This window comes from Choloepus didactylus, chromosome 6, assembly GCF_015220235.1.
Source record: "Choloepus didactylus isolate mChoDid1 chromosome 6, mChoDid1.pri, whole genome shotgun sequence".
NCBI classification, from domain to species: domain Eukaryota; kingdom Metazoa; phylum Chordata; class Mammalia; order Pilosa; family Megalonychidae; genus Choloepus; species Choloepus didactylus.
The window spans coordinates 135,783,636-135,809,169 of record NC_051312.1 but is presented as its reverse complement, the minus strand read 5'-3'; the positions used below and the strand labels follow the sequence as shown (position 1 = coordinate 135,809,169).

The window sequence follows — 25,534 nt, the reverse complement described above, 5'->3', positions numbered from 1 at the left end:
TCTTGCTGGGACCACTGCAACAGGAGTGACTTCCAGAAGCCTGGCCTGCTGCCCCACTGAACAAGGGACTGCAGCATCTCAAAGGCCTCAGGTTCAAATCCCAGTTCTGCCACTTGACCTTGGGCCAGTGAGTTATTTTTCTTAGAGCTTCAGTTTCCTCATCTAATAAGCAGGCATAATTGAAAAGGTTGAGGTGAGGATTAAATGAACTCATACATGTAAAATGTGTAGAACGGTGTCTGGAACTTGGCAAATGGAGTTCGGTGATCAGTAGCCACTTCACTCCAAATCTAAGATCCAAAGCAAACGGAACCGCCATTTCTCTAAGTCGATGAGAAGTTCGTCTGAAATTCAGGCCGGCAAATTACAAGGTTATTTGGCTTGTGTGAGCCAATGAACAGCCCTCTGCCCCTTGGGCCTTGGAAGACACCAGTGGGGACAGGGGCTCCCCCACTTCCCTGGCGATGTGTCAGAGAGAAGCAGCCCAACAGGTTGCTGAGCTGTGGAAAATAATTAAACTGCAGGAGAAAAAACCCTGCTTTAAAAAACCAGGTTAGCTCTGAAGGTGCGGGGCGTGGGCCCCTGCGTCATGGGGCGCTCTGCCTGCTGGCGGAGCCGCCTTCTCCCCGGGCCCGTTGTGTCAAGCTCTGCCCAGAGGCTCCTCCCTCCCCGCTGTCCCTCCTCCCCGCTCCCGCCAGGTGCCTCCCCGGCTCCGCGGCCGCCTGCCCCACTCCCTGCCGAGACGCACCCCCGAGAGGTCACCTGCCCCGGAGCTCCAGCGAGCCCGACACAGAGCAGCCGAGCCACCCGCGATGGAAGCCACCGATGCCTCCAGGAGCAACGGGACGAGCCCCGAGGCCAGGGACGCCCGCAGCCCGCCGGGCCCCAACGGCAGCCTGGAGAACGGGGCCAAGGCTGAGGCCAAGGACGCCAAGGCCCCCAATGGGCACGGTGGGGAGGCTGCCGAGGGCAAGCGCCTGGGCGGCGGCCTGAAGCTGGGGGAGGGCAAGAGCGCCCTGTTCTCCGGGAACGAGTGGCGGCGGCCCATCATCCAGTTCGTGGAGTCGGTGGACGACAAGAGCTCCAGCTACTTCAGCATGGACTCCGCGGAAGGCAAGAGATCGCCCTACGCGGGGCTCCAGCTGGGGGCTGCCAAGAAGCCGCCCATCACCTTCGCCGACAAGGGCGAGCCGCGCAAGTCCATCTTCTCGGAGCCCCGGAAGCCGACGGTGTCCATCGTGGAGGCGAGCGAGGCCCGGCGCAACAGCTACCCCCGGGCCGACACCGGCCTCCTCCTGCGGCCCAAGTCCGGCTCCGACGAGGTCCTGTGCGACTCCTGCATCAGCAACAAGCAGAAGGCCGTCAAGTCCTGCCTGGTGTGCCAGGCCTCCTTCTGCGAGCTGCACCTCAAGCCGCACCTGGAGGGGGCCGCTTTCCGCGACCACCAGCTGCTGGAGCCCATCCGGGACTTCGAGGCCCGCAAGTGCCCGCTGCATGGCAAGACCATGGAGCTCTTCTGCCAGACGGACCAGACCTGCATCTGCTACCTGTGCATGTTCCAGGAGCACAAGAACCACAGCACCGTGACCGTGGAGGAGGCCAAGGCCGAGAAGGAGGTAACTCCCCGGGGCCCCCCACGGGGGGAGCCCTCTACTCCCTTCCTGTGCCCCTCCCATGCCTGATCTTCTCCCCTGGGGTTTATGCCTCCCATGCCCCTGGCTCCTCCAGAAAACATTTCTCTTCCCTCTGCACCGTGAGGCGGCTCCCCAATTCCCTAAGGCCTCAGGAGACACGGGCATTTGCCAGATGAGCAAACAGAGGTTCTGTAAAGATTGGGGGTGCAACCAGAGTCAGAGGATAAATTCATGGCAGAGCAGAGCACAAGAGCCAGTGCGTTCAGCGCTCACTTCTGGCTCTGGGCCTGGCTGGGGCTGTTCTTTTTTTTTGTTTTAAGGGAGAGAGAATTCTTCGCGCCGGAGTGGGACTGGCCCTTGGGGAATGAGTCATGGGCGAAGGAAGGTCCTAGAAGGAGGGAACTTTGGGGGGTGGGATAGGGCATCAAAATGCTTTTTTTTTTTTTGCTGGCTTTGGAGTTTGCATTTGCAAAACAGGGCTGCTGTTGTGCTACGTGCTCCCCCACCCAGCCTCTTAACTCCCCTTGTCCTCCTTTATGCTGCCCCCGGCTGGACTTTGCTGGACTTTATGTGTGCACGAGCCTGTGCCTGTAGGAGGGCCTGTTGGGCAGCACCTGGAATCTGCATGTTGTGTGAGGTTTACTTTACTTCAGCTCGTGTGTGTCTGTTTATGACACGTGGGTGTTTATGTGCATATGTGATGCTTGCTGAGGTCTGTATGTGATACATCAGTGTGTTTGCATGAGCCCTGTAAACGTGGTTATGCTGCACTCAGATGGGACAAGCAGAGGCGTGTGGAGGCTTGTGAGTGTGGCGCACCTGGAAAGGTGTCCTGGGCTCTGGGCCCAGCTGTGACTTCTGTCCCTTGCCCCAGAGATGCTGGGCCTGCTCTCGCCCACAGCTCCCCATGGGGCGTGGCCTCCCCGAGGAGAACCTTCCTGACAGTTGTGCAGGGGACTTGACTTCCCTCAAATGGGGTAGCACAGGACCCCGCCCTGCCTAAGCTTCCTGGCCAGGGGATTGTCGATTACTCTCCCTGCAGCCCTCGCCCACACCCCTCACAGAGAGGGACAGGTTAGAAGTGGGAACATAATCAAAGGTCCTTCTCCGAAGCCTCATTTGGCCCAGGCATCTCCTTCCTCGTCTGGCTTGACTTTCATTCTGGGGGTCAGGGTGAGGCAGGGGCCATGGAACCCCTCCTTAAGGAGCTCACTTGGGAAGTCAAACAGAACAAAGGGCCATCATCCCAGCCACTGCCACCCAGAAAATCGCAGAGCCTCCGATGGGGTTAGGAGCCCACGTTCCAGTCCTGCCTCTTGCCTCTTACTGGCTGTGAGGCTATGGACACATCCCTTCCATTCTCTCAGCCTTGGTTTCCCCGTATATGAAACCAAAGGGTTGGTTAGATGGGTGGTGGTTTCTAACCCCCCTGGAGACCTAGGACTCTCAGAAATGTCTTCAAGGCCTCAGGGATGGGAGGAGGCAAAGAAGTGCCAAGCAGAGGCTCCAGGCTCCAAGCTCTCCTGACAGTTCTGCACTCTCTTATTTGTATGTCTTATATGTAGGCTTTCACCCCAAATTTCATCTAAAACAAGGGTGTCACCCTTAAGACCTTCAGAAGGGCCTGAGTGCCACTGGAAGGGACGTTAGGCTGTTCTGGAGGGGCAGGAGGGTCTCGGGCAGCTCTCTTTGGAGGCGCCAAGAACTTCGAGTTCATGTCCTATAACTGTGGCTGCCGTAGGAGTGGACAACCCGGTCATTGCCCTTGAGGATAACGATGTAGGTCAGGAGGCAGCGCTCAGACACACAAACAAGACCAGGGAGCATCCACCCAGTGAGGCAGAAGCACCTGCCAGTGAACATCAGATGGTCGAGGGCAGAATCTAGCCCAGATGCAAGATGCAGCCTCGCCAAGCTCCTCTTTCCCCTTGCAGATGGGGACACAGGCCCAGAGGGAGGAGGGGACAGCTCCAAGACCACAGAGCCTGAGGAATTTGCCCCCAAAGTCCTCTTCCAATGTTTGGGATTTGGGATATGTGTGTTTGAACAGGGGCTTTCAGGGTTTAATGGTGCATTCATGTATTTGCGTGTTCATGTGTGTGTGTGCGTATGTCTGTGTAAGGTGCAGGGGTAGGCAGGGAGGGGTTGTGCTGAGCAGCCAGGAGGCTGAGACAGAGCAGAGCAGTCTGTGTGGGCGGCTCTGCTGGAATGTCATTTATGGGCGACACTGGCCCCAAGCAGGCCCAGTGGGTTGATGGACCAAGGAGAATGAGCATGTCAATCCTGGCATCCCTTGGAGACGTCTCTTGCAGACCCAAACACCAGCCCACCCACAGCTGTTTTCAAGAAGCCCTGTCCAGACCTGTTCTACAGGCCCACGGGCGAAGCTCCAGGTGAGGTGACTTTGCACCTACAAAGGTTGGTTTCAGGAGGCGTAAATACCCAGGATGTGGGTGTTCATCTCCTGGGCCTCGGCTCTACCTGCCATCTCTGAGCAGAGGCAGTGTCAGAAAGGACACTTGGTGTGAAGACATGGCGATCCTTCCTCTGGGGCCCTAGGTCAGAATTCTATCCCACATGCCACAAGGGGTCCCATAGATGTCACCTGGCCTAGGTTGGGTTGATGAGATTAAAATGTTCATCTTTATCCCTTTCTGTGTCTTATGGCCCTTCCTGCTGTCTATTCCAAGTCCCACCTGCTATAGATGTCAGGGAGTCCAGACTCCTCTGGGGTGGAAGGCTGCAGGCTCTGGGTGGCCTGCCTGGCTTCCGTGCACACCAGCAGCCTGCCTTGTCGTGGGGGCTACTGGGCTCTGGCTTGAGGGCTTACAGAGCAGCACTCAGCCTTGAGCATCTGGGGGCCAGCGCCCAGCTCGTCAGAGCCATTTCCCTGGGACAGACTTGGCTCCACTATCTTGATTCCATTATTTGGCTCAATCCGTTTCCCTCACCAGGCCTGGTGGCTTTGTTTCCTGTCTTGTTGCTCAGCCCTTGACCAAGGTTGAGCCGCCAGGCTGCTGGGCTTGGGCAGTCTGTGGTCCTTGCTGGACTGGGCGGAAAAGCTCTTGGTGGGCAGATAGTGGCCACTGGATTCCAGGGAAAGGAGCTAGAGTCCAAGGCCTGGGGTGCAGTGGAGGGGGCCTCTCTCCCCAGAGAGGTGGAGATGGCTTCTGTGGGTGCTGAGGATGAAGCCTGGCAGGAGAAGTCAGGATTCAGAAACAACCGAAATCCTTGTGCTCTTTTTTGGAGGCGTAGGGACAGGAAGCAGGGAGGAAAGAGGCAGCAGGCAGGAGACAGACCCGTCTTCGCTGAGCACCGGGCTGCCTGTGCACAGCAAAGTCCTCTCACTCCTGACAATGGTCCGGAGGGGTTGGTGTGGCCTCACCCTTTACAGATGAAGAACAGGCTCGAAGATGCCAAGTGACTCACCCAAAGTTAGAGTGGGTGAGCTGGGACTCAGATGGGGTCAGACTGTTTCCTCTCCACCATTTTAAACCTTAAAAAAAATAAAAAGCAAAAAAACAACAAACAAACAAAAAAGTTCTTTTGTGTAGGATTGGAAGGTTCTCCTTGAGAACATTGTGTTTAGTGGTTCCCAAATAGCCATCCTCAGACCGAAGCTGAGACGGCTACAGCAGAATCATCTGGTGCAGATTCCTAGGCCTTGCCCTTGGGAGTCCTGATCCAGGAGTGGGGGGCAGGACCCAGGGTCTGTGTTTTTTAAAAGCCTCTCTTGCGGGTTCTATTGTGCAACCACATTGGGAAACAGAAATCGAATCCAATTCTACCATGAGGAAACCGAGGCCAGGGGAGGGAAAGTGACTTCTTCAAGGACCCACCACTGGTCTGGAAACTATCAGGGGGCAGTTTTTTCCACCCCATCCTGCTCCCCACCTTGACTTGAAGGAATGGCCACCCCCAATGGAGGAGAGAGCAGGCTAACTAATCCTGGGCTGTTTGACATCTGGGTGGAAATGGAGAAATCTATCTACATTTCAGATCCTTATCCAGATAATTATCATTTGTCTGTGAGTACAAATTTGGCAATTAACTGGCTCATTTGGCAAATGTCACAGCTAACAGCCCCTGTGGTTAATTGAGGCCAGGGGAAGAGCCAGGCTCCTTCTCCCCTTCCCTGGGGGCAGGGAGGCGTCCCCCTCCAGGTGAGTGCAGGGGTGTCTACACCTGAAGGCCCTGGGCAGGTCGAGGCCTTGCCCCCTGCCACTTCTCCCTCTTCTCTCAGGGGAAACTGCTCACCCAAGGCCAGAAGGATTTCAAAGCTGGGTGGCCCGTGCGTGCAGGGCCTGACCTAGGCCTCAGAGAGTGAGAGGCACCCAGACGCCTGGGGGAGAAGGGAACAAAGGAAGCATTTAGGGGCAGGCCCGGGCAGGGCGAATGGGGAGGAGGAAGTCAGGAGGAGGAAGTCAGGGGTGGAAGTCAGGTGTGGAGCTAAGGCCCCATCAGACATCGGGGGCTGCACTCAGATCCCAAGGGAGGAAGGGGAGAGGCAGAGAGAAAGCTGAGGGCTCAGGGGGGGGCTGGGGAGGGCTGGAGAGGCAACTGGGAAGAGGCAGTATCACCGAATTGCAGCATCTGCCAGGTGGAGGAAGCTGGGCAGGCTTCAGGTGGCAGGATCGAAAGGGAACGACCTTCTGGAAGATACCAAGAATAGCCTAGAGGTAAAGAGGCCACTTAATAGGATCCAATAGGATCTTGGCCTCACCCCTTTCCAGCTGTGAGTACTCAGTTGGAAAGGTAGGTAATCATTCTAGGACTTGGTTTTTGCATCTGTAAAATGGGGATAGCTACCTACCTGGCACGTAGGAGATGCTCAATAATAACAACTAGTTTCCCTCTTGCTTCTTGTGTGGTAGAGCCTCATCTCCTTGGAACCTTCCACATGTTATACTGTTTTCTGCCTTTGCCAGCTTTGGGCAGCCCCGCAGCAGGGAAAAATAGCCAAGAGCTAAACAGACACTGGGGTACGTCCCCAGAGGAGTCACCACAAGCCATCCCCTCCTGACAGAAGTGGGGACTCCTCCCGGAGGTGAGAAGGACTGTTCTAGCAGCACAGTGTTCCCAGGCCAGGCACCTTCCGAGATCCCCCTGTGTCCTGTGCGTCCAGTCTCAGGTGCATACCTTGGGAGCCGGGCTCCCTCCCGGGCCCTGTGGGCTGACTTCCCTAGTGTCCCAGAGATAGAAAGAGACTCGTCTCTCCTCCACCCTGACTCATTCTTCCGCCCACTGCTGCAGACAGCTTGTCTCCTCTGTTGACCCTGCCCTCACAGATTTCCAGTTCCTCCACGTCTCCCTCCTTCCCTCCCCAGGCACCGGCCCACGCCTCTGCCTCTTCCCTCCGCATCTCCATAAGCCCCTCTGCCTCTCCCCTCCCTGCCTTACACGGGATGGACTCCCACAGGGCTGGCCTGTCTGCCCTTGGCCTGAGTGCTTTGTTGTTCTAGAATCCACCTGCCTCACGTAATACCCTCTTCCTCCCTCCTGGCTGGTGAATCCTCTGACCCAGGCGCCGCCCCCCTAGAGGTCTCCATAGCCCCCACCCCCCATGCCCCAGCGATTCTGCTCACTCCAGGCCTCCACTCCCCTAACCACCCCCAGCTGAGCCCACCCTCATCCCTTCTCTCTCCCTCCATTCTGGTTTCCCCAGGACCCTCCAATCTCCCATGATTTACCATCTCAGCCTCGATTTTGCATCGTCAGTCTAATGTCTCACCCTCTCAGCCTCTCTGTGCACTTTTCACTTGTATCTTCCAGCCGTTTGGGCAGCGAACACACCGTCCTTGAGCCCCAACACAGTTTCACTCACCACCCTCACCAAGAGGCAACACCGAGACCTCACCTGATCATACCTGCCCTCTCCCCTTGCTTTCTACCGCATGTTGGCTGTCCCCCACACTGCAGAACATGAGTGAAAACCTCCAGCAGGGCCCCGGTTCCCAGCAGGTGCCCCACAAATGATGACAGTGGCCATTGAACGTTCAGTCATTGCTTCCTCTGGGCCGGGTGCTTTCTAAGAGTTTCACCTCCCTTACCCCACTTCATCCCATGATGTCTCTGGGAAGTGGTCCTCTTCCCATCTCTGCATAACAGATGAAGCTGCTGAGGCACAGACAAATTAAGTAACTTGCTGAAAGCCCCTTGGCTTGTAGGTGGTGGTAACAGGTGTCAACCCTTTGGGCTCTGGGTGATCTCCCTCCTGGACCCCCTTTGCTCAGTTCATGGAGGGCTGCCCCTCTTCCATATGTGAATAGGACCTTACCAGTTTGGGCCTGGGGCTGGGGGTGGGAGTGAAGGTGGGCACTTTGTTCTCTGCTTTCTTGTACATTGGGCCTTGTTCTGGGAATGGTTGGGTGGGGTTGAGAAAGCCAAGGGCCAATTCTTCCATTCCTGAGCCAGCTTAGGAAGTCATAGCCCAAGTGGGTGGGAGGCCCCCAGCTTTCCCTTCACCATCAGGCTTAGCTAGTTCTCCAGGATGGGGAAGTTGCCCGGGATAGACCAAATGTCCAGCCTCCCAGTCTCTTCCTTGTGGCTCAGCTCCAGCTCCTGGATCCAGCCTTATCAGGGGCCTTTGGGCTACGGGCTCTGCCAACCTCTGTTTCCTGGGTCTTAGACTCTGAATCCCCAGAGAACCTGAGGGTTGAGTCTCCCACCATCCATGGGGTCTTACTCTTTGTTCTCCGTGCTCCTGCCATGGTGTCTATTGGCACCCCTGCCCTTTCCCAGGGACCAGGCGAAGCCCCCATCCTCATCTCCTTCTCCTTTACTACCATTTTTTCATCTCTAGTGATGGTGTAATGGAATTTCCAACCCGTGGCTGACCAGGCAGATGTTTTTTTGAGAACCCCTTAGATTCTTGTTCTTGGAAAGCCCAAGAATGTAGGTAGAGGGGGAGGGGCATGAACTCAGGGCTCTCTGGAGAGTTCTGAGGCTCCTGCCCCATGCCTTCCCCACCTTCCCCACCAGCTCCCCAGCCTCCAGGCTACATTTCCAAGAAATCCAGGGAAGCTCCATCCACCACCAGCTCTGCTTCCTTGGCTATCTGCAGCAGGAGCCCCGTTAGTGTCCGCTCCCTGGGCATGGTGGAGCAGTCAGGTGTGATGAGTGGTGAAGTTCCATGCCTCAGGACTCCTTGCTGATAGAGCTCACATTCTTAGTGGTTTGCAGTTTCTCGTCTTAACTATTCTCGGAGTTCCTTGGGTAGATGGTTGGAGAAAGGGGAGAGACTCTGCATTCAAAATCCAAGATGTTTGTGGGGAGAACTTGAGCAATCCGGGGCCTCCTTGTATGTATTGGTCCTCACGCCTGTTGAGGGGGAGATTACCCACCCATCATCAAGCTGGAAAGTGGTTGGAGAGCCCTGGAGAGGAGCCCAGCAGAGCAAAGGAGGGGCCGCTTGGCCTGGCTGAACTGGATTGGCCCTAGCTTCATACTTGGCCTTTCCCCCCTGTTGCAGCTGTCTTTCAGAGAAGAGTATTTCCCCACATGGAAGGGAAGCATGCAAACGAGAGCCCATGTCCCAGCCCATTCCTGATAGAGCCTCTTCCCAACTCACCCCGGATCCCAGCAGCCCATGACCTTCCCCTGTGCAGGATCCTTAGGTTCTCTCCTTCTCTTTCTCTTTCACCCTTCACAGCCTCACTCTCCTTGCTCAGCAGCCCTGAATAAAAGTCCCGATCTTGCCCAAACTGCAGAATGTGTTCCTTTTCCCATAAACAGGTTTATAGTTGTGCTTGTTCAGACAGAGTCCCCACCGGCAGCAGCCCAGGCTCCAGCTTGCAATACTGGCCCCACGTCATGCCATCAAAACGCTGCAGACTGTTATTGCCACGAGACACTCCCTGGGCTGGGCTGGCTTGTGCTGAGCTGGGCTGGGTTCCCTTTTTCTGCTAAGTGCAAAAGAGGCAGGAGCTTCATCCCTCCCCCCAGAACCCCACAAATAATCTTCCCTCCTGCTCTTGTTGGGTGGAGGAGGCAGGCAGAGGTTTAGCTGTTTTAAAGATGTGGTTGGGATGTCTGTCCCTTGCAGGTTGAGGTTACAGAGAGATGGTGTTTTACTCATTGCTGTATCCCTGGCTGCTGACACAACGCCGGCCCAGTCCAAGGCCCGTATGTGTGTTTGCTGAGTGAAGGTCTGGCTGGAGGAGTGATGGGCCCTGCCCAAGAGTTTCCTCCCTGGGTGGGTCCAGGCTCTGAGTCCCTGGCTCTCTTCCATCTCTTCTCCCCTCACTTCCCTCTGATCTTGGCTCTTTTCCTGCAGACGGAGCTGTCACTGCAAAAGGAGCAGCTGCAGCTCAAGATCATGGAGGTTGAGGATGAAGTTGAGAAGTGGCAGAAGGAGAAGGACCGCATCAAGGTGAGCAGGCCCAGCCCTTGCTCCTGCTGCCTCCTCACCCTACCTGTCCTGCTTGCCCCTCAGAGGAGACAGGTGTCGGCTCATGTTTGAGGTCTCATGTCCACATTTTTTTCTTTTGGGGTCTCCCAATCCCCTTGACACTCCCCAAAATCCCCCTTCTAAGTCTGGGCCAGGCAACGAAGTGGGACCTTGCCCATCATCAAAGACTCATTTTATATCATCCCAGCAAGTGAAGACCCCAGCTTGATCACCCTCCTCCAGTGTGTCCTCCAATGTCCTCCAATGTCTGCTCTGCCCACCAGACTACCCAGCCACCATTCCTTGTGCCAGTGTGGCTGGATGTATGACTGCCATGGCTTAGATAATTGCAATCCACAATCTGAAATCACTGACCCTTGACTCTGGCACATTCACAGCAGCCAACTCACTTTCTGATTGAGGTTTGGTTCCCGTTGAGGTTTCAGTGAGCATACCCTGACTCATGGGGGATCTTTTTGGCTCATGGGGAGTCACCCAAGGGTGCCACGGTGGCTCATGTAAATCCATCAGGAAGAGGAAGGAGACAGAGTGGATAAGGAAGGGTGAACTGTAATAAAAAATTGGCCATCTCTAACAGTAGATGGTATCCCTCAATGATGCCTTTGAATGAAAGGATGATTCTTGACCAAACAGATTGGCCAGATTGGGGCAGTAGAAATGCCCTAACCCTGTCTTGGAACCTAAAGATGCACACCCCACTAAGAAGTTTTTTTCTCACTGAAGTCGTCCTTCCTCTCTCTCCTGCCCCTGGATGCAGAGCTTCACCACCAGTGAGAAAGCTGTCCTGGAGCAGAACTTCCAGAACCTGGTACGGGACCTGGAGAAACAAAGGGATGAAGTGAGGGCTGCACTGGAACAGCGGGAGCAGGATGCTGTGGACCAAGTGAAGGTGATTGTGGATGCTCTGGATGAGAGGGCCAAGGTGCTGCGAGAGGACAAGCAGACCAGAGAGCAGCTGCACAGCATCAGCGACTCAGTGCTGTTTCTGCAGGTAACAAGCAACTCCTTCCTTGTTCAATCCCTTGGTCCTCCCATCTACTTCCCCAAATCCTCATCTGTCCTTTCCCCCATCCATCCATCATCTGTCATCCATCCACACCACCCATTCATAATTCCATTCCTTCATCCAATCCATTTATTCATCCATTCCATCCATCCATTTAATTTTTTCACCTAAGCCATTTCTTTACCTACTCCAAGGGTAGCACACAAATATCACGAGGTACTGACTTCAATTGATGTGTTCTAACAGTGCTCCAGGCTCAGTAGGAAAGAGTTCTGTGATTGATTAGCAATGCCTGCTGTAGGTATTCGGGGAGTGGCGTGTGAATCCTGCACATTTGTTATCTTTGACCAAGCCTGTCTGTCTATTCATTCATCCATCCTTCCATCTACCAGAGTGTTTTGGGTTCTACTGTATGCCCAGCATTCTGTTAGGTGCTGTGGAGAATAGAGAAGTATGAGACATCGTTTCTGCCCCCAAGGAGCTGCAACCCAGCTGGGAAGATAAGACGTGCAATTAGAGAACAAATAGAGGAGTGTGTAATTAAATGATAAAGCATATGGTTCAGGAGATAAATGTTTGTGGACGCTCAGAGGAGGGCAAGCAGTCTGGAGTCAACTAGGACAGCTTCAGGGAGCAGGTGGAATTTGAACTGGGTTCTTGAAGTCCAGTTAGGATTTGAGAAGGGGAGATTCTCCAGTGAGGGGAAGGGAAGTGAGATGTGCTGGTGTGCAGAGGCAGGATTGAGCATGGCATGTAAAGGTGGAAATACCACCACGACTGACTCACAACACAGTAGTAATTCCTTGCATTTTTCAGTGCTTTCACTTCCAAAGTTTTCACAGCTAAACCCCTGTTGACGTAGGCATGATGTATCCAGTTTTAGAGATGGGCACTCAGGATCACATATATGAATACTTATGCCATCAGGGACGTTAGAGAGTGCCTAATGGATTTTCATCAAACCGTTTTATTTTAACAGAAGAAATGAATGCACCATAAGGAAAAGTGAGACTAGTTCATAGCAGAACCAGATCTGGAACCCAGCTCTTCTGGCTCCCAGTGCTGAGTCTTCCAGTTGGACTGGGAGAGCCTTTTGCAGAGACCCAGGAAGTTAACAGTTTCCCTCCTTTCTTGGTAGGAATTTGGTGCATTGATGAGCAATTACTCCCTCCCGCCGGCCCTCCCCACCTATCGTGTCCTGCTGGAGGGAGAGGGCCTGGGACAGTCACTTGGCAACTTCAAGGATGACCTACTCAACGTGTGCATGCGTCATGTGGAGAAGATGTGCAAGGCAGATCTGGGCCGTAACTTCATCGAGAGGAACCACATGGAGAACGGTAGGTTCCCTCTTATGGGTGGTCCCCAAGGCCATGAGTGTGTCTCTCCCAGGTCAGTTCCTCCCTCCTGGTGCAGGCTGACATCCAGCCAGCTGGCCCATCATTGGTCCCAGCCACCCACTCCACCTAAGGGCATTTTGGACGTGGATCCAGTGATTATTGCTCCCCTTGAACTTGATGCCAAAGTTATGCAGATTTTATAAGGAGCCTCCGGAGCAGGGTGCATCCTGGTCACTGGTGTACAAGGACCTCCTCTCTGTGGGTCATCCATCCAACTCAGGGGCTGGTTTTATAGATCTGTATCTGATTGTTAGGCCCAGTCCACAAACTGTATGGATGCTACTGGCAGTTTTGGGGTCTTTAGCATCCATGCTCTAGAGGTACTTGCCTCTGAGCAAGTTCTCTGATGGGTGGGGCTGGGGATGGTAGGACCCAGCATTGCCTTGGTGACTCACCAGCTCCCTTGAGGTCAGCTTCTATTCTGAGTCATGCTGTCCTCGGCAGCGATCAACTGAATCAGTTCATAGAAAGCCTCTTAACCCGATAAATGGCCCCATTAAGTCTTATTCCAAAAGCCACAACCCAGTCCCTTCAGGGCCTGGAACACGAGCACTTTCTCCAAGACCCTGCCCAGTGGCCCCGGCCAGCACGGGGCCTCTGCTCTCTGGTTCTCTGACAGTTCTTGAGCATGCAGCTGAAGCAGTGACTTCCAACCACAACCACCCCAGAGGAGGTGAGCCCTGCCTTTGGCCTCCAGGTGGAGCACATGATTTTTGTGGGAGGAGGATGATAGGGGTTCATCACCACCCATTTGTCCTGGTGATGGTGAATGTCACAGCATCCCTGTGACATGTGCTTCCCCATTCAAGCACCTGAGGGCTGAGAAAGCATTTTGGAAAGACAGTAATTTGGCTCCAGCGGGCGCCTTGGGCCTGCAGTCCTCCTTGTAATGACAACAGCGACAATGGTGATGGCAATGGCTGAGGTTGATGGAGTGCCCCCTGCCCACTGGGCATGTGCTGAGCTCTTCTCTTACACCATCTTATTTTCCCAGATGAAGGCTGTAGGTTCTGTTTTATTTCACAGATGAGAAGGCAGAGGCTTGGAGAAGTCTCTTATCTGAGGTCACACAGCTAAGCTGGGCATAGAGCTGGGTTTGGCCCTCTGTATTTGCCCCCCATGCCTTCTCATCTGATGGGGGGGGTGGGGGGGGTCAGGGAGTGTGTGTGATCATTGTCCCTGGGGAGACACACAGGGGAAAGCTCTCAGGTGGGCTTTGGGCCCTGCCTGGGGCCAGCTGGCCTGTGAGCCTCCCATGGCCCCGATTCCAGGTCATGGCTGTGCTGGCCATGGCCTCTGTGCAGGTGTGGCTCTGCAACCCTGAGCTATGGCCAGGAGTAGGTTGGCACTGGTGATGCCTGGGGCCGCTGGGGGAGGCTCCTCTGCAGAGCTTTGTCACCGCTGCATTACTGCTGGGAGTGTGTCTGGCTATGGGGGGCTGGGCTGGGCAGCTGGTGGGTCAGGCCTTGGAATGACATTGCCCTCCTCCCTGATGCCTGCCTGCCGTGCAGGGACTCATTCCCACCCTCACAGGCCCAGGGGCTAAGAAGCATCACACCACTTTCACCCCAGGCTGGGGAGGAGAGGGAGACTTTTGTTTGCTCATTGAGCGCCTACTGTGTACCAGGCCCCCTGCAGGGCACAGGTGATTAATTTGAAAGCTAAGGGTCTGAGTCATTCAGGGAGAGGGAAGGACAGAGGGAAAGGAGAAGGTGGGGAGCAGCCAGAGAAAGGAACGGGGTGGAGGGCCAGCAGGGGGTTTTCAAGTATGAAGCCACAGATTTGTTTGGGTTTTGGAGCCTGCTGAGGGGTGTGGGGGATGCCGGGAAGGGAGGGTCAGTGGCCCAGCACCAGGCCCCTCCCCTCTGCCTGCTCAGCTTGGCTGGTGGGGGCCCTTGGCCATGGAGGCCAAAGCCGGGACCCTGTTCTGCCACCTGGGCTTAGATGCCGTGGCTGTGGCCAAGCCAGGAAGTGGGGGACCCAGGCTCAAACCCAACCACATGACACTGGGCAAGTTGCTTCACTCACTCCTGAGCCTCAGTTTCCTTATCTGCCCTATGTGGATCGTCTTCCTGCCCCAGCGCTGAGGTACAGATCAAATAAAGAAGGACAGGGACATCTATGGTGCCTTGCCAGCTGCCAAGGGGTCAGGCTGACAGAGGGGACCGGCTTATTGCAGACCCTCCGCCGGCCCCCCAGAGCACGGGAGCAAGGCGGATGTCGGGCTGAGTGTTACAGCCCCTGAGGGCGGGACCGAGGCGGCTGTGGGCTGCCTTGGCCAAGCACGGGGGTGCCCCCAGTGCACAGCGCTTCCCCACCTGTGCCCCCTGATGACCCAGGCCCTCCCTTGCAGGCAGTGACCACCGCTACATGAGCAACTACACAAACAACTTGGGGTCTGAGTGGAATGCGCCGGACACCATGAAGAGATACTCCATGTACCTCACGCCCAAGGGTAAGGGGCCCTCCTGGCCTGGGCCTGGCGTCCCTGCTGCTCCGAAGAGCCTCATGGTCCCAGAGTGACCCGCAGCCAGGTGGGGTGGCCGTCCGTCCTGGCTCGCCTGGGGAAGCCCCGGCCTGCACCCGCTGTCCTGGTATAATGACTAACATCTGCTTTCACTCGCAGACTGTTCAGATGAGAAACTGCCCAGTCACCTGCTCCTCAGGGATCCCTCCCCTGGGACCAGGCAGCCCCCCACCCCACCCACACACTCTGTCTTCTCTGGCCTTCAAGAGGGTGTCGAGCTGCCTGTCTTGTCAGCTTCCATCTGCTCACTAGAGCTGGGCTTTTGCAGGGTCGAGCCCTCGGGGAGGGCTGTATCCTCCAGACTATTCTGTTCCTCAAGGGCGGGCATGAGGACAGCTGACTTCAGTGTCTGCTTGCCCTTCTGTCCCTGCGCTGGGGCTGGGCCCCACAGCGAGGCCCCTCATCCCTCCCTCACAGGCCCTGGGGATGTCTTGGGTGGGAGTAGACCGGTGCCCATCATTTCTTGCGTGGTGGTAGCCAGTCACATTCCTTGGAGCCATCAACAAACCACAATAATGCCCTTTATGTAAGGGTGGGGGTGCCAAGAAAAGGTGGGGATGGGGGTGCAGGAGAGGAGTGGGAGATATGGGGAAGTGGCATGGCGGGGGGGGGGAAGGGGAAGGTACTGGGGCTGGAAAGTGGGGAGTAGAGTGGCAATTCACATACCCTACGTGTGCACATCCCCATGCGTGCACACGTCACACACGCATGCACACACACACACAGTGGGAGGGGCTTGGGGGATTTGGCGAGATGAGCTCAGCGGAGAAGAACCTCCTGCCACCCCACCCCACTGGAAAACAACACCTGGGCTGCTTGTGGAGGTCTGGGCAGGCAGCTGGGCGCCCGGGGCCCTCCTCTCTCACACTCCTGCTGGGGCTCTGCCCCTTGGGGACCATCTACACTAATAAGCACCAGCATCGCCCTCCTCTGAAGGCTCCCTGCCTCTCTCTGGCCTGGTCCTTTCTTCTTCTTCCCCTTACTTCAAGGACATGACCCTGATGGGGCTCGGAGTCCAGTGACTGGCTCCTGCTCTCTAGAAGACGGCAGAGCCTGTGTGAGCTCCACTGCAGGCCGCGGGAGGGAAGCAGAACAGCATCGGGGCTGGGGGGAGCTGGGGAGAGCCCAGGACCCGGCGGGGCGTGACTCTGACAGTCCAGGGCGTGGGTGGCCTTGGGCCAGCCACTCCCTCCCTCGGGCCTCAGTATCCCCATCTGAGAGGGGCGGAGGTTGGACTCCAAGGCTAGGCCACCCCCAGCACTGCCCCGGGAGTCAGTCCCTGGCATCTGTAGGTGGAAGAAACAGGTTCGTCTGGTGTCTGTGCCCCAAGCTCCATGGGCCAAGCCCTGTTCCAGGGACAAGAGGGAGGAGGAAACTTGCCCTCTGGGAGCTCCCAGGCTCGGGGCAGGGGCAAGGGAAAGGCTGGGAAGAGTCACCAGGGAGATTAAAGGGCCACTAAAGGGCCACTGGGTCCCGAGTTGGGGCAGCTTGGGGTCCTCCGGATCAGGCAGGGAGGCTTCCCATGACAGGATTGTTTTGAGGCCCCTGAAAGAGGGACAGTGTGCTCAGCAAAGAGGACAGGGCTGTGGTGGGCGGAGGGTACTGGGGGGAGGGGACCTGCTGGTGCCAAGGCGGGGGGTGGGGGTGGGGAGGCAGTTAGTGTGGTCTGAGGGGCAGGGGAGGGGCCCCGAAGCCCCTGGGGTGCTCGTTTCCTTATGTGTAAAATGGAGTGTTGCTCCACTCTCCGCCCTCATGGGGAGGGAAGGTCACCTGGGAGATGTCTGTGGGCACCGGCTGAAGCCCCCTCCAGATGCATCAGTGTCCCCACGGCTGCCATGGCCTCTCCTTCCTCACGGTCCCCCAGTTCTCATCCACTCGTGGGCTTTCCCAGTGAGCGGCAGGCTGCCTCCGCCAAGGATCCCGGCTCAGGAGGGAGCGGGTGGGATTCCCAGCCTCCTGAGGACCCCAGCAGCCCCCTACCTGTGTGATCCCGTGTGTCTGTTAATCCAGAGTGGTCCAGGGTTCCCCTTGTCAGTCTCTGCATGAATAGTAGTAACACTTTTGCTCTTGAAAGCATCCTGATTCGGATGATAAATGATCGCCTTATCCTAGCTTCAAAGGCCCTCTCTTAACAATGGTGTTCAGGCCCTGTGACAGGGAGCTGGGGGCCGTTTGGGGTGAGGGTCTTGCACAGGCCACAAATGGAGACGGGCCCACCTCCCTGCAACGCTGGGCCTCCTTACCTGCCCCGCAGGTGGGGCCCGGACATCATTCCAACCTTCGTCTCCTGGCCGCCTCTCCAAGGAGACCAATCAGAAGAATTTCAACAATCTCTATGGCACCAAAGGTAGGTGGGTGACTCCGCTCAAGAGTGGGTGGAGGGGGTGGACAACCATGTCAGGGCCACAGGGCAGGGGGCCGGGGTCCCCAGTGTGAACTGGGATGGGGAGGGGGCCCCCCCGTGCTTCAAGTGAATGTGTTTGTGAGTGTGAGTTTGTGACATCATTAGGCTGGAGGCAACACAGCCTGGGAGCCTTAGGATCTCTGGAAGTTCCCTGTGCTCCTCTTATCCCTAAAGGATGGGTCAGAGGACGTGGGGTGAGGAGCCACCCCGGGGTCAGGTGTGGGGCTTCCCCCAGCAAGGTCAGGGCCCCAGGACCTGCAGAGGATCTTTGCTGGTTTGTTTACTTCTGTGTTGGAAGGTTGTGTGGTGGCTAAGACAAATTAGTGTAGCTAATGGAAAGGATGCTGTGGTATGCAATGGGGCCATCCCTGGTATGCAGGAGGTGTGGTTGCCAAGCGACACAGGAAGGAGCCATGCAACCTGAAGACCCAGAAGAGGTGAAAGGGAGGTGGGGACATGGCTGCCCCAGGGAGAGTTGCCCAACACTCTGAGAGGACCGGGGTGCCCGGGCCAGGGCCATGGGCATGGCAAGCATGCAGAGAGGGAGAGGCTGGCTGACAATGGCAGCCACGCACAGCACCAGAGTCCCGCCCCAGCTGGGTGGTGGGAGGGCCACGAAGGGAGCAAGAGGACTGTTCAGTGAGGACAAGCTCCTCGGGGACCCGGAGAAACAGGAGCAATGCCCAGGCGCCCTGTCCAGGACTGGATTCTCAGCGGTGGCGTCCGCCATCCCCTGCACCCACCATCCCCTTCTCTGCACACAATAGACAGTGAGCCCCACCAGGGTAGAAACTGTCCTGCTGGTTGCTGCAACCTCAGGGCCAGAAGCAAGGGAAGCTCAGGAAATGTGCTGAGAGAATGAGTGAATGAATGAATGAGTGAATGAAAGGGCAAGGCACAGGCCTCTTGGAGCCTTGGTGGGCATACTCATTGAGGACCTTGCCGCAGAAACTTCTGGAGATCCCTGAGGGAGGGGGTTTGCAGCAGGGCAGGCAGCTGGCCCCAGCCATCGCTGACTGCTGAGCTGCAGGCTGGCGGCTGTAGGAGAGGATGGCCTGGCTGGCTGGGTGCTGCTGGGCAGGGTACTTGTATGGGGATGGGTGGGCTTCTGATGCTGGGAACAGACCCCTGTCCACTGAAAGGGAGGGGCTGGAGAAGGGAGTGCACATGGCTCCATCATCTGCAGGGGGCTCTGGAGCCCTCCTCTAAGGCCCTCCTGGTGCTGCCGCAGCCCGTCCCACAGCCCCCACTGCCTGCCGGGCCACACTCACAAATGGACATTTATTAGCAAACTCCACTTGGCACACAGAATTTCAGGCATTATACCAGCTGCCCCGTCCCCAATTTTTAGGATATATTTGTATTTATTCATTCGTTCATTCACTCACTCATTCATTCATTCATTCATTCACTCATCAACCATACAACAAGCACCTTTAGGAACCAGGCTCTGGGCCAGGAAGAGGCTGTGATGTTGGGCCACACAAGCATATTCCTGTCCCCAGGGAGCCCGCTGCCCAGTAGGGAAGACAGACAGTTAGACACTCAGTTACCACCTAGAGGGGAAAGGACAGGACAGGGCGATGTGGGGCCCGGACTGAGGCAGTAAAGTGATACCTGAAGACCCAATGAAAGAGTTTGCTGAGGGTGGGGGAGAAGGTGGAGTACCCTAGCAGAGGACCCGGCTGTGCAAAGGGCCTGGGGTGCAAGACAGAATCTGCTGTGTCTAAGGAGAGAGGAGCTTAGCCCCAAGGAATGCTGAGCGATGGGGGTGGGGGTGGGGGTAGCCAGAAAGTAAGAGAACAGGGGCCAGGGGTGGGGTGGGGTTCATGAAAGACTTTGCAACCATGCTAAGGACATAGTCTGAGGACAGTGGGAGGGCAGGGACATGGTGAGACTTTATATTTTTAGAAAGATAGTTTAGATGGTTAGAAGGATTGGAGGGAGGCATGACTGGGGATGGGGTGTGTGCGTGGAAGCCCAGTTAGGGGGCCAGGGAAGAGCAGTATCCTGGCTTGGGACTGACTTAGGAGGGGGCTGGAGAGGAAGTCACGGAAATGACACACCCTGCAAGCCAGCTGCTGAGGTCTGAGCCCCTTCCTCTGCCCTGCTAGGTAATTACACCTCCAGGGTCTGGGAGTACTCGTCCTCCATCCAGAGCTCCGACGACCTGCCTGCAGTCCAAGGCAGCTCCTCCTTCTCCCTGAAAGGTGAGACCCTCCACAGCCCCTCACCCTTGCCCTCCCACAGCTCACCCACTACCTCCCTCCCCATCACTCCCAGGCCCTGCCTTGGTTCCCTCACTTCCCAGCTTCTCACCTGTAGGAGAGAGCTCAGGCCTCAGAGCTGGGAAGCTGGATCCTGGCCACGGCTTTCTGCACCTCCCTCACCTTTGCTGAAACATAAGGGCAGGGGCTGGGTGGGGCTGACAGATCAGCATTTGTCAAGGCTTGTCTCACCTTCCACTGCTCCGTAGAGATGCTTTAGGGTAACAGGCCTCAGGGGTCAGGACTGGGGAAGACACTGCACCCTCTCTACCCTCAACCTCGAGATCCCAGGACGGGAGTCTGCCTCCTGCAGAGAGCCTCCTGACCCTGGCCTGGCCCAGGGATCCCAGCCCTGGTTGGCTCTAGCATCCTGTGGGCAGGTCGTGCCCGTCCATGTCCCGCAGAGCCAGCATCCCGCGGAAGCTGCCATGGGAAAGGCTCGGCTTGAGCACCTCTCGGGCCCCCTAAGTCTGATTCTCCTTTTTCACACCCTGTCCACCCCTACCTGACCTGCCCCCGGAGCTGCTTGACAAGGCTGTGGGGTCCATGCCTCTTTGGGGTTGGGGTCATCCTGAGGAGCAGGCCTGAGCCAGACCCCAGCTTACAGTGAGGGTCAGACATTGCATCTATCTCGAAAGGTTCCAGGCGGATAGCTCTAGGGGGTGTGGGCTGTGGGGGAGCCCCCATCTCTCTTCAGGCACCTAGAATTTCTGTCCTGGAAGAAATGATGGGCCAGTTGGGTGGGGTCAGGGAGAAGGAGAGGACTGTGCAGGGCACACAAGCGGTGGCCTTTGAAGGTGGCTTTACCACCCAGCTATCCCTTCCAGCATGGTAAAGAAGAAGCCCTTCGGGCTGGAGGGTCTTGATGGATCCCCAGGTGGGTCCTCTCTGGTTTATGGCAGATGCTTCCTTTCTCTGTGGTCAAGCCTGGACCAAAGGTCACAGCGGCAAATGGCCGCCCTCACGTGTGCTCAGGGCTTTTGTGCTTCCAAATGCCTTCCCCGTCCGCCTGCAGGCACTCCTCTGTCTAAGGCCAGCAGAGTCCTGCCCAAGCTCATGTGCAGGCAGCTCAGTTCAGCAGAAGGGCTGGCAGTGGCCTCAGGAGAGGGAGCTCCAAGCAGGGCCCACCCTGTGTCAGGAGAACCCCATCCGGCAATGTCCAACCCCACTGCATCCCTTCCCTGCAGCCCCGGAGGTCCAGAGCGTGGACTGGGCTCCAGCCAGCCCCAGAGGCTGCACGAGGAACAGCGCCCCAGAATGAGGCCTGTCCCTCCCTCCCTGTCCCGCCTTCTGTGACCCTCTTCGGCCCCTCCCAGGACAATGCCGTTCTGCTAATGCGTCTCTCTCTCCCAGCAGGCCCTGGGAAAGCCCCCTATCAGTTCACCACCTTGGGACAGGCCCCTGCAGAGTTTTCCAAACCATTGGATGGCAGTGGGCGGTTTAAAAATAACCCTGGTACCTGCCTGTTTTCCATACCTCCCCTTTCCTTTCCCACAGTGGGGGCTCTCTGCCACTTCTAGGGGGTCCTGGTCCCTCCTCCCCAGAGCTCCCTGGAAGAGGATGCATGCCCCCACCTGCCTCCTACTCCACCCGGCTCCCCCTTCCCCTGGACCTCTGCTCGCCGCCCAGCTTGGTCTTCTGGACCTCACTCAACTTCCTCTGCCATCCCCTCCTCTCTCATGGGTGGCACGGGATTCTCTTCCTGGAACTGAGAGCCTCCCCCCAGCTCCCACTCAGAACCCATGGAACTTTCTCTCTCCAAGGCTGCCCCCACCCCCAGATGTGGGGAAAGCCCTGGGCTCTCTTCTCAGTCCTCCTGCCCCCTCCCACCTTGCTGGCATTCCAGCTGGGCTGCAGGTGGTCTCTGGGCCCGAGGGGCTCATCTTTGCTTAGGATGACCTGCTTGACCTTGGAGGGCAGGGGTCTGCCTCCTGGGCTGTCCTGGCCACCCCAGCCAAGAACAGACCCAGCTGAATTTTTGAGCTCCTCAGTATCCAGGTCACCCATGTCTTGTCCCATGCCCTTCTCCCTGCCTCTTCGGCCTGGTGGCTGACACTGCAGGTGCTTTTCACCCTTACAAGCCCTGCTGAGCTCTGCCTTGGGGCCAGAGCTCCTTAGAAATCCCCCTGGCTTGGTGGTGAGGGGAGAGGGGCAAGGGGCATAGGCAGTCCTGCCCTGCACCAGCACCTTTGTACCAATGCCCAGAGGGGCCTCTTGGGCTTGCTGGCTCCCCCCACCCACCCACCGGCTGCTGCCAGTTTATTGCCCCTCTCTGGTGAATCAGAGGGGAGAGGCAGCAGAGCTTGCCAGAACTAACATGGAATTGGATTTTGGAGTCAGGCAAAACCTGGGTTCAAATCCTGGCTGTCGCTGACTAACTGGACAACTCTGGGCAGACTGCGGAGCTCACAAAAATGGGGGAGGCCTAACCAAGAAGAAGCATGCAAAGCAAAGCCCCTGGCATGGTGCTTGGCACCGGTGGGCTTAGCAAACAGGCACATCTGTCCTCCCAGCACAGGGGCGTTCAGGGAGAATGAGCGCCCCCTGGTGGGAAGGCCCGGCAGGTCGCGCTCCTGCAGTAGCTTTCCTGGGCTCCGGGTGGGGGAGGAGTCAGGGGTGTGGGGCTTGGGGTGAGCAAGTGGAAATCCCTGCAGAGCCAGTGCCATCCTGACCCGGGTTTGGGCGACGCTCCCCTGCGGCCTGGCCCAGCCTCCATGCCTGCTCCTCCTCCTGTCTCCCTGGGTGCTTCCTCTCTTCGGCCAGTGGCTGCATGGCCCTGGAGGGGCAGCTGCATTTGGAAAGGAGCTGGATGAAGCTTGGAGGTCACTTTGGAGAAGGTCCCTGACCCTCCAACCCCTGTTCCCTCTGATCAGAGCCACTTGTCTCTCCAGGCTTTCCCTCCCTCATGCGGAGCCAGAGCCCCAAGGCCCAGCCGCAAACTTGGAAATCCGGCAAGCAGAATTTGCTGGTGAGTGAGGGGCCACCCGTGGAGGCTGCCCGGCCCACATGCGTCCAGAAACCTGGACCCTGACGGGGCCTCCCCCAGGACAACCAGCCATCCCTTTCCCAGGGCCTATGGGATGATGGGGACTTCTCTGGGCCATGGTTGTGGCCTCACAGCAAAGGCGAGTACAAACCCAGGGCTAATAGTCAGGGGCCTGGGTGAGCACACACTTTTGGGGCCTCACTCTTCTAATCTGTAAAGTGGGCAGCCCAGGCTTTTGTTTGGCAACTGGTGGTTGAGAGCCTAGGCTTGTCGAAGGATGGCTTGGTCCCTGCCAGCTCTGGGACTGTAAAATGTTCAGTCCAGCAGGAAGGCTCCTGACAGGCTTTGAGGTGCTCGCCTGGACAAGGAAGAGGATGGACAGTCAAGTTTAGAGATATTTAGAATCCGATATCTACTGTTCCTAAGTCAGGGAGATGAAAAGAGCAACACAGGTAGGGAAAGGAGGCCTTGGGGTCCCCCTACTGGCTGTGGGACCCCCTTTGGGACACTTCCATTTTTATAATGTCAGTGTTGAGAGCTGAGATGAGCTGGCTCCTAATACCCTTTGGGTCTGGTGGGCCTGACCCTGCCTGAGATCTTAGGGATCAGGGACTGCCCCTTCATGTGCCTTGATTTTCCCCAGATGCTTCTCTCCAGAAGGCCCATGCCAGACCCTGCCAGAGGAGTTGGCCAGCTGCCCTGGGGTGTGGGTGGCAGCAGGGGCTGTGCAGGGGAGGGAGTCAGAGTCCCCTGCTCCCTGCCGTGTTCGCATTTGGAAGTCAGAGCGTGGGGAGGTGATTTGCTCTCGGCCACAAATAGTGGCTGGGCCTGTTAATTGGAGAGAATCTTTAATTTGCTGGTGATGGGAACTAAGTGATCATGTGTATAATTTGGAGCTGGGCCCAGGGGCACAGGAACAGCAGGACTGCAAAAAGCAGATATGGGGAGAAAAAAATGTTTCTGTTCCTGGACTTGGTTCTTCCCCTCCCTGAACCACATAACTTTCTCACCCTTCTGGAGCCTGGGTCCCAGCAGAGAGGGCTCACTGTGACCTTGAGACCCTTAGCAGGGCATCCTCAGCCAGCACCCAGCACTGGGAGAACAGAGGCAGGTGCTGGCGTGCAGAAAGCACTGGACTGGGAGTCAGGATACCTGGGTTCTGGTCCCAGCCTTCTCGCCAACTTGCTATGTGAGCTAGTACAGGTCATTCTTCCTTCATGCCTCAGTTTCCCCATCTATAACATGATTTGGAGGGCCTGGATGATTTCATAGCCCTTCCAGCTCCCGCGTGCAATGACCCTGACCCAAGGAGGGGGTAGGGGGAAGGGAAGGACCCTGCCCTGAGGCCATGGGGCTCTGTTCCTGCCCCCGCGGCACTCTAGGCTGTTAAGAAGATGGCACCATTCTCTGACCCACAATCTGTATTATTGACCCAGCTTTCCTGAAGGAAAGGCTTCAGCTACTTCCAGGTCTATTAGCTTTCCCTATCAATTGTTTTGGGGTCCAGGGTGGGACCTGGGGGTCAGAAGCCCTAGTTTCAGGCCCTGCTCTGCCACTGAGTCCTTTTCCCTCTCTGAGCCTCAGTTTCTTCCTTGATTTAAAGCAGGTGTGAGCTAAGGACTCTCATCCCCAACATTCCACAAGCCCGGGTCCTGCTCTAGGAGCAGGCTTAGGTAGGCAAGGAGCTGAGCGGCGGATGCCTGTTCACAGGCAGCCAGGGGCAAGGGCAGGGGCTGTGACCTCGGGGATGGCAGTGGTGCCTCTTGTACTGGGTTCAGCGGGGCTCGGGGTGGGCTTAGGCTCTGGGACCCAGCTCAGGGACAGAGCCACTTCCTGAGACCGTCTCGGGGCTGAGGGTGCATGTGGGCTCTCCATTTCAGCCTGAGAGCCAGTTTCTCAGGGCCCTGATGAAGTTACTGGGAGGAGAGGGGAGCACTCATTTTGTGATTCCATGCAAGATGCAATACACAGAGCTGGCTGGGAAAGCTGTCACTGGGCTCTGTCCTGGCAGACGTTCTCTAGGTGAAGACCAGTGAGGTCGCAGAGAAAGAAAGTGTGGAAGGGAGAAAGCCCTGGGTTTGCTTCTGGCTTGGACTTTGCCTCAATTCCACTCCACCCTCCCTCCCCCCCCCCACCCCCCTGCTGCTGCCCTCCATCCGTCACCGGAAGGCCTTGAGACTCCAGAAGTGATGCAGAGACATGGGGTTGGGGGTTGGGTTGGAGATGGGGGTGGAGTGGATTCATCCTGGAGCCAGACTGCTGGGGCTGGAATCCCAGCTCCTCCACTTACCAGCTGGGCGACCTTGGGCAGGTTACTTAACCTCCCTGGTTTGCTCAACAATAAAACAGTTACGATAGCAGTAATCTACTTTATTGGGTGGCTGTGAAAATTAAAGGAATCCATACATATAAAACTCTTAGAACAGTGCCATATAATTCTACATAGCAGAAAGCACTAGATACCTGGTAGCTATGGCAGTGCTGAAGGGGCCTTTCTGGGCTGGGGAGAGAGAGTTCGAGAGGACTGACGGGTCAAACTCACCAACCGATTGCTGGGAATGAACACCAATTAGGATTTGAACCCAGAGATTCTGGTAACAGAGACCAATTCCTGATCCTGGGGGACACAAATCTTGCAGGTCAGGCCATAGGCACCTCAAGTGATTGGGGTTCCAACCACTGCTGGTTCCTGGGGGGAGGATAGGGCAGATGGATCTGGCTGGTGGGCTCGGCTGCCTTTGGCCCTCCTAATCACTCTTGTTTTCCCCACAGCCTCACTACCGGCCGTTCTACGTCAACAAAGGCAACGGGATTGGGTCCAGTGAGGCCCCATGAGTTCCAGAGAAGAGGGAACAAGGCCCCGCCACCCCTGCCTTCCCTGGCTGACCCTGCTGCTGTTGCCT

General features: G+C 56.8%; 1 protein-coding gene across 1 annotated transcript; it reads left to right on the top strand.

Annotated features, from left to right (window-relative positions):
- The first annotated feature begins 812 nt into the window (after positions 1-812).
- Positions 813-25,534, top strand: TRIM29 (tripartite motif containing 29). Its single transcript, XM_037840105.1, has 9 exons — positions 813-1,616; positions 9,910-10,005; positions 10,802-11,035; positions 12,189-12,387; positions 14,801-14,902; positions 17,229-17,321; positions 19,493-19,588; positions 22,537-22,613; positions 25,404-25,534. The coding sequence occupies exons 1-9, from the start codon at positions 813-815 to the stop codon at positions 25,464-25,466; spliced, it is 1,764 nt and encodes a 587-aa protein (XP_037696033.1). The 3' UTR covers positions 25,467-25,534.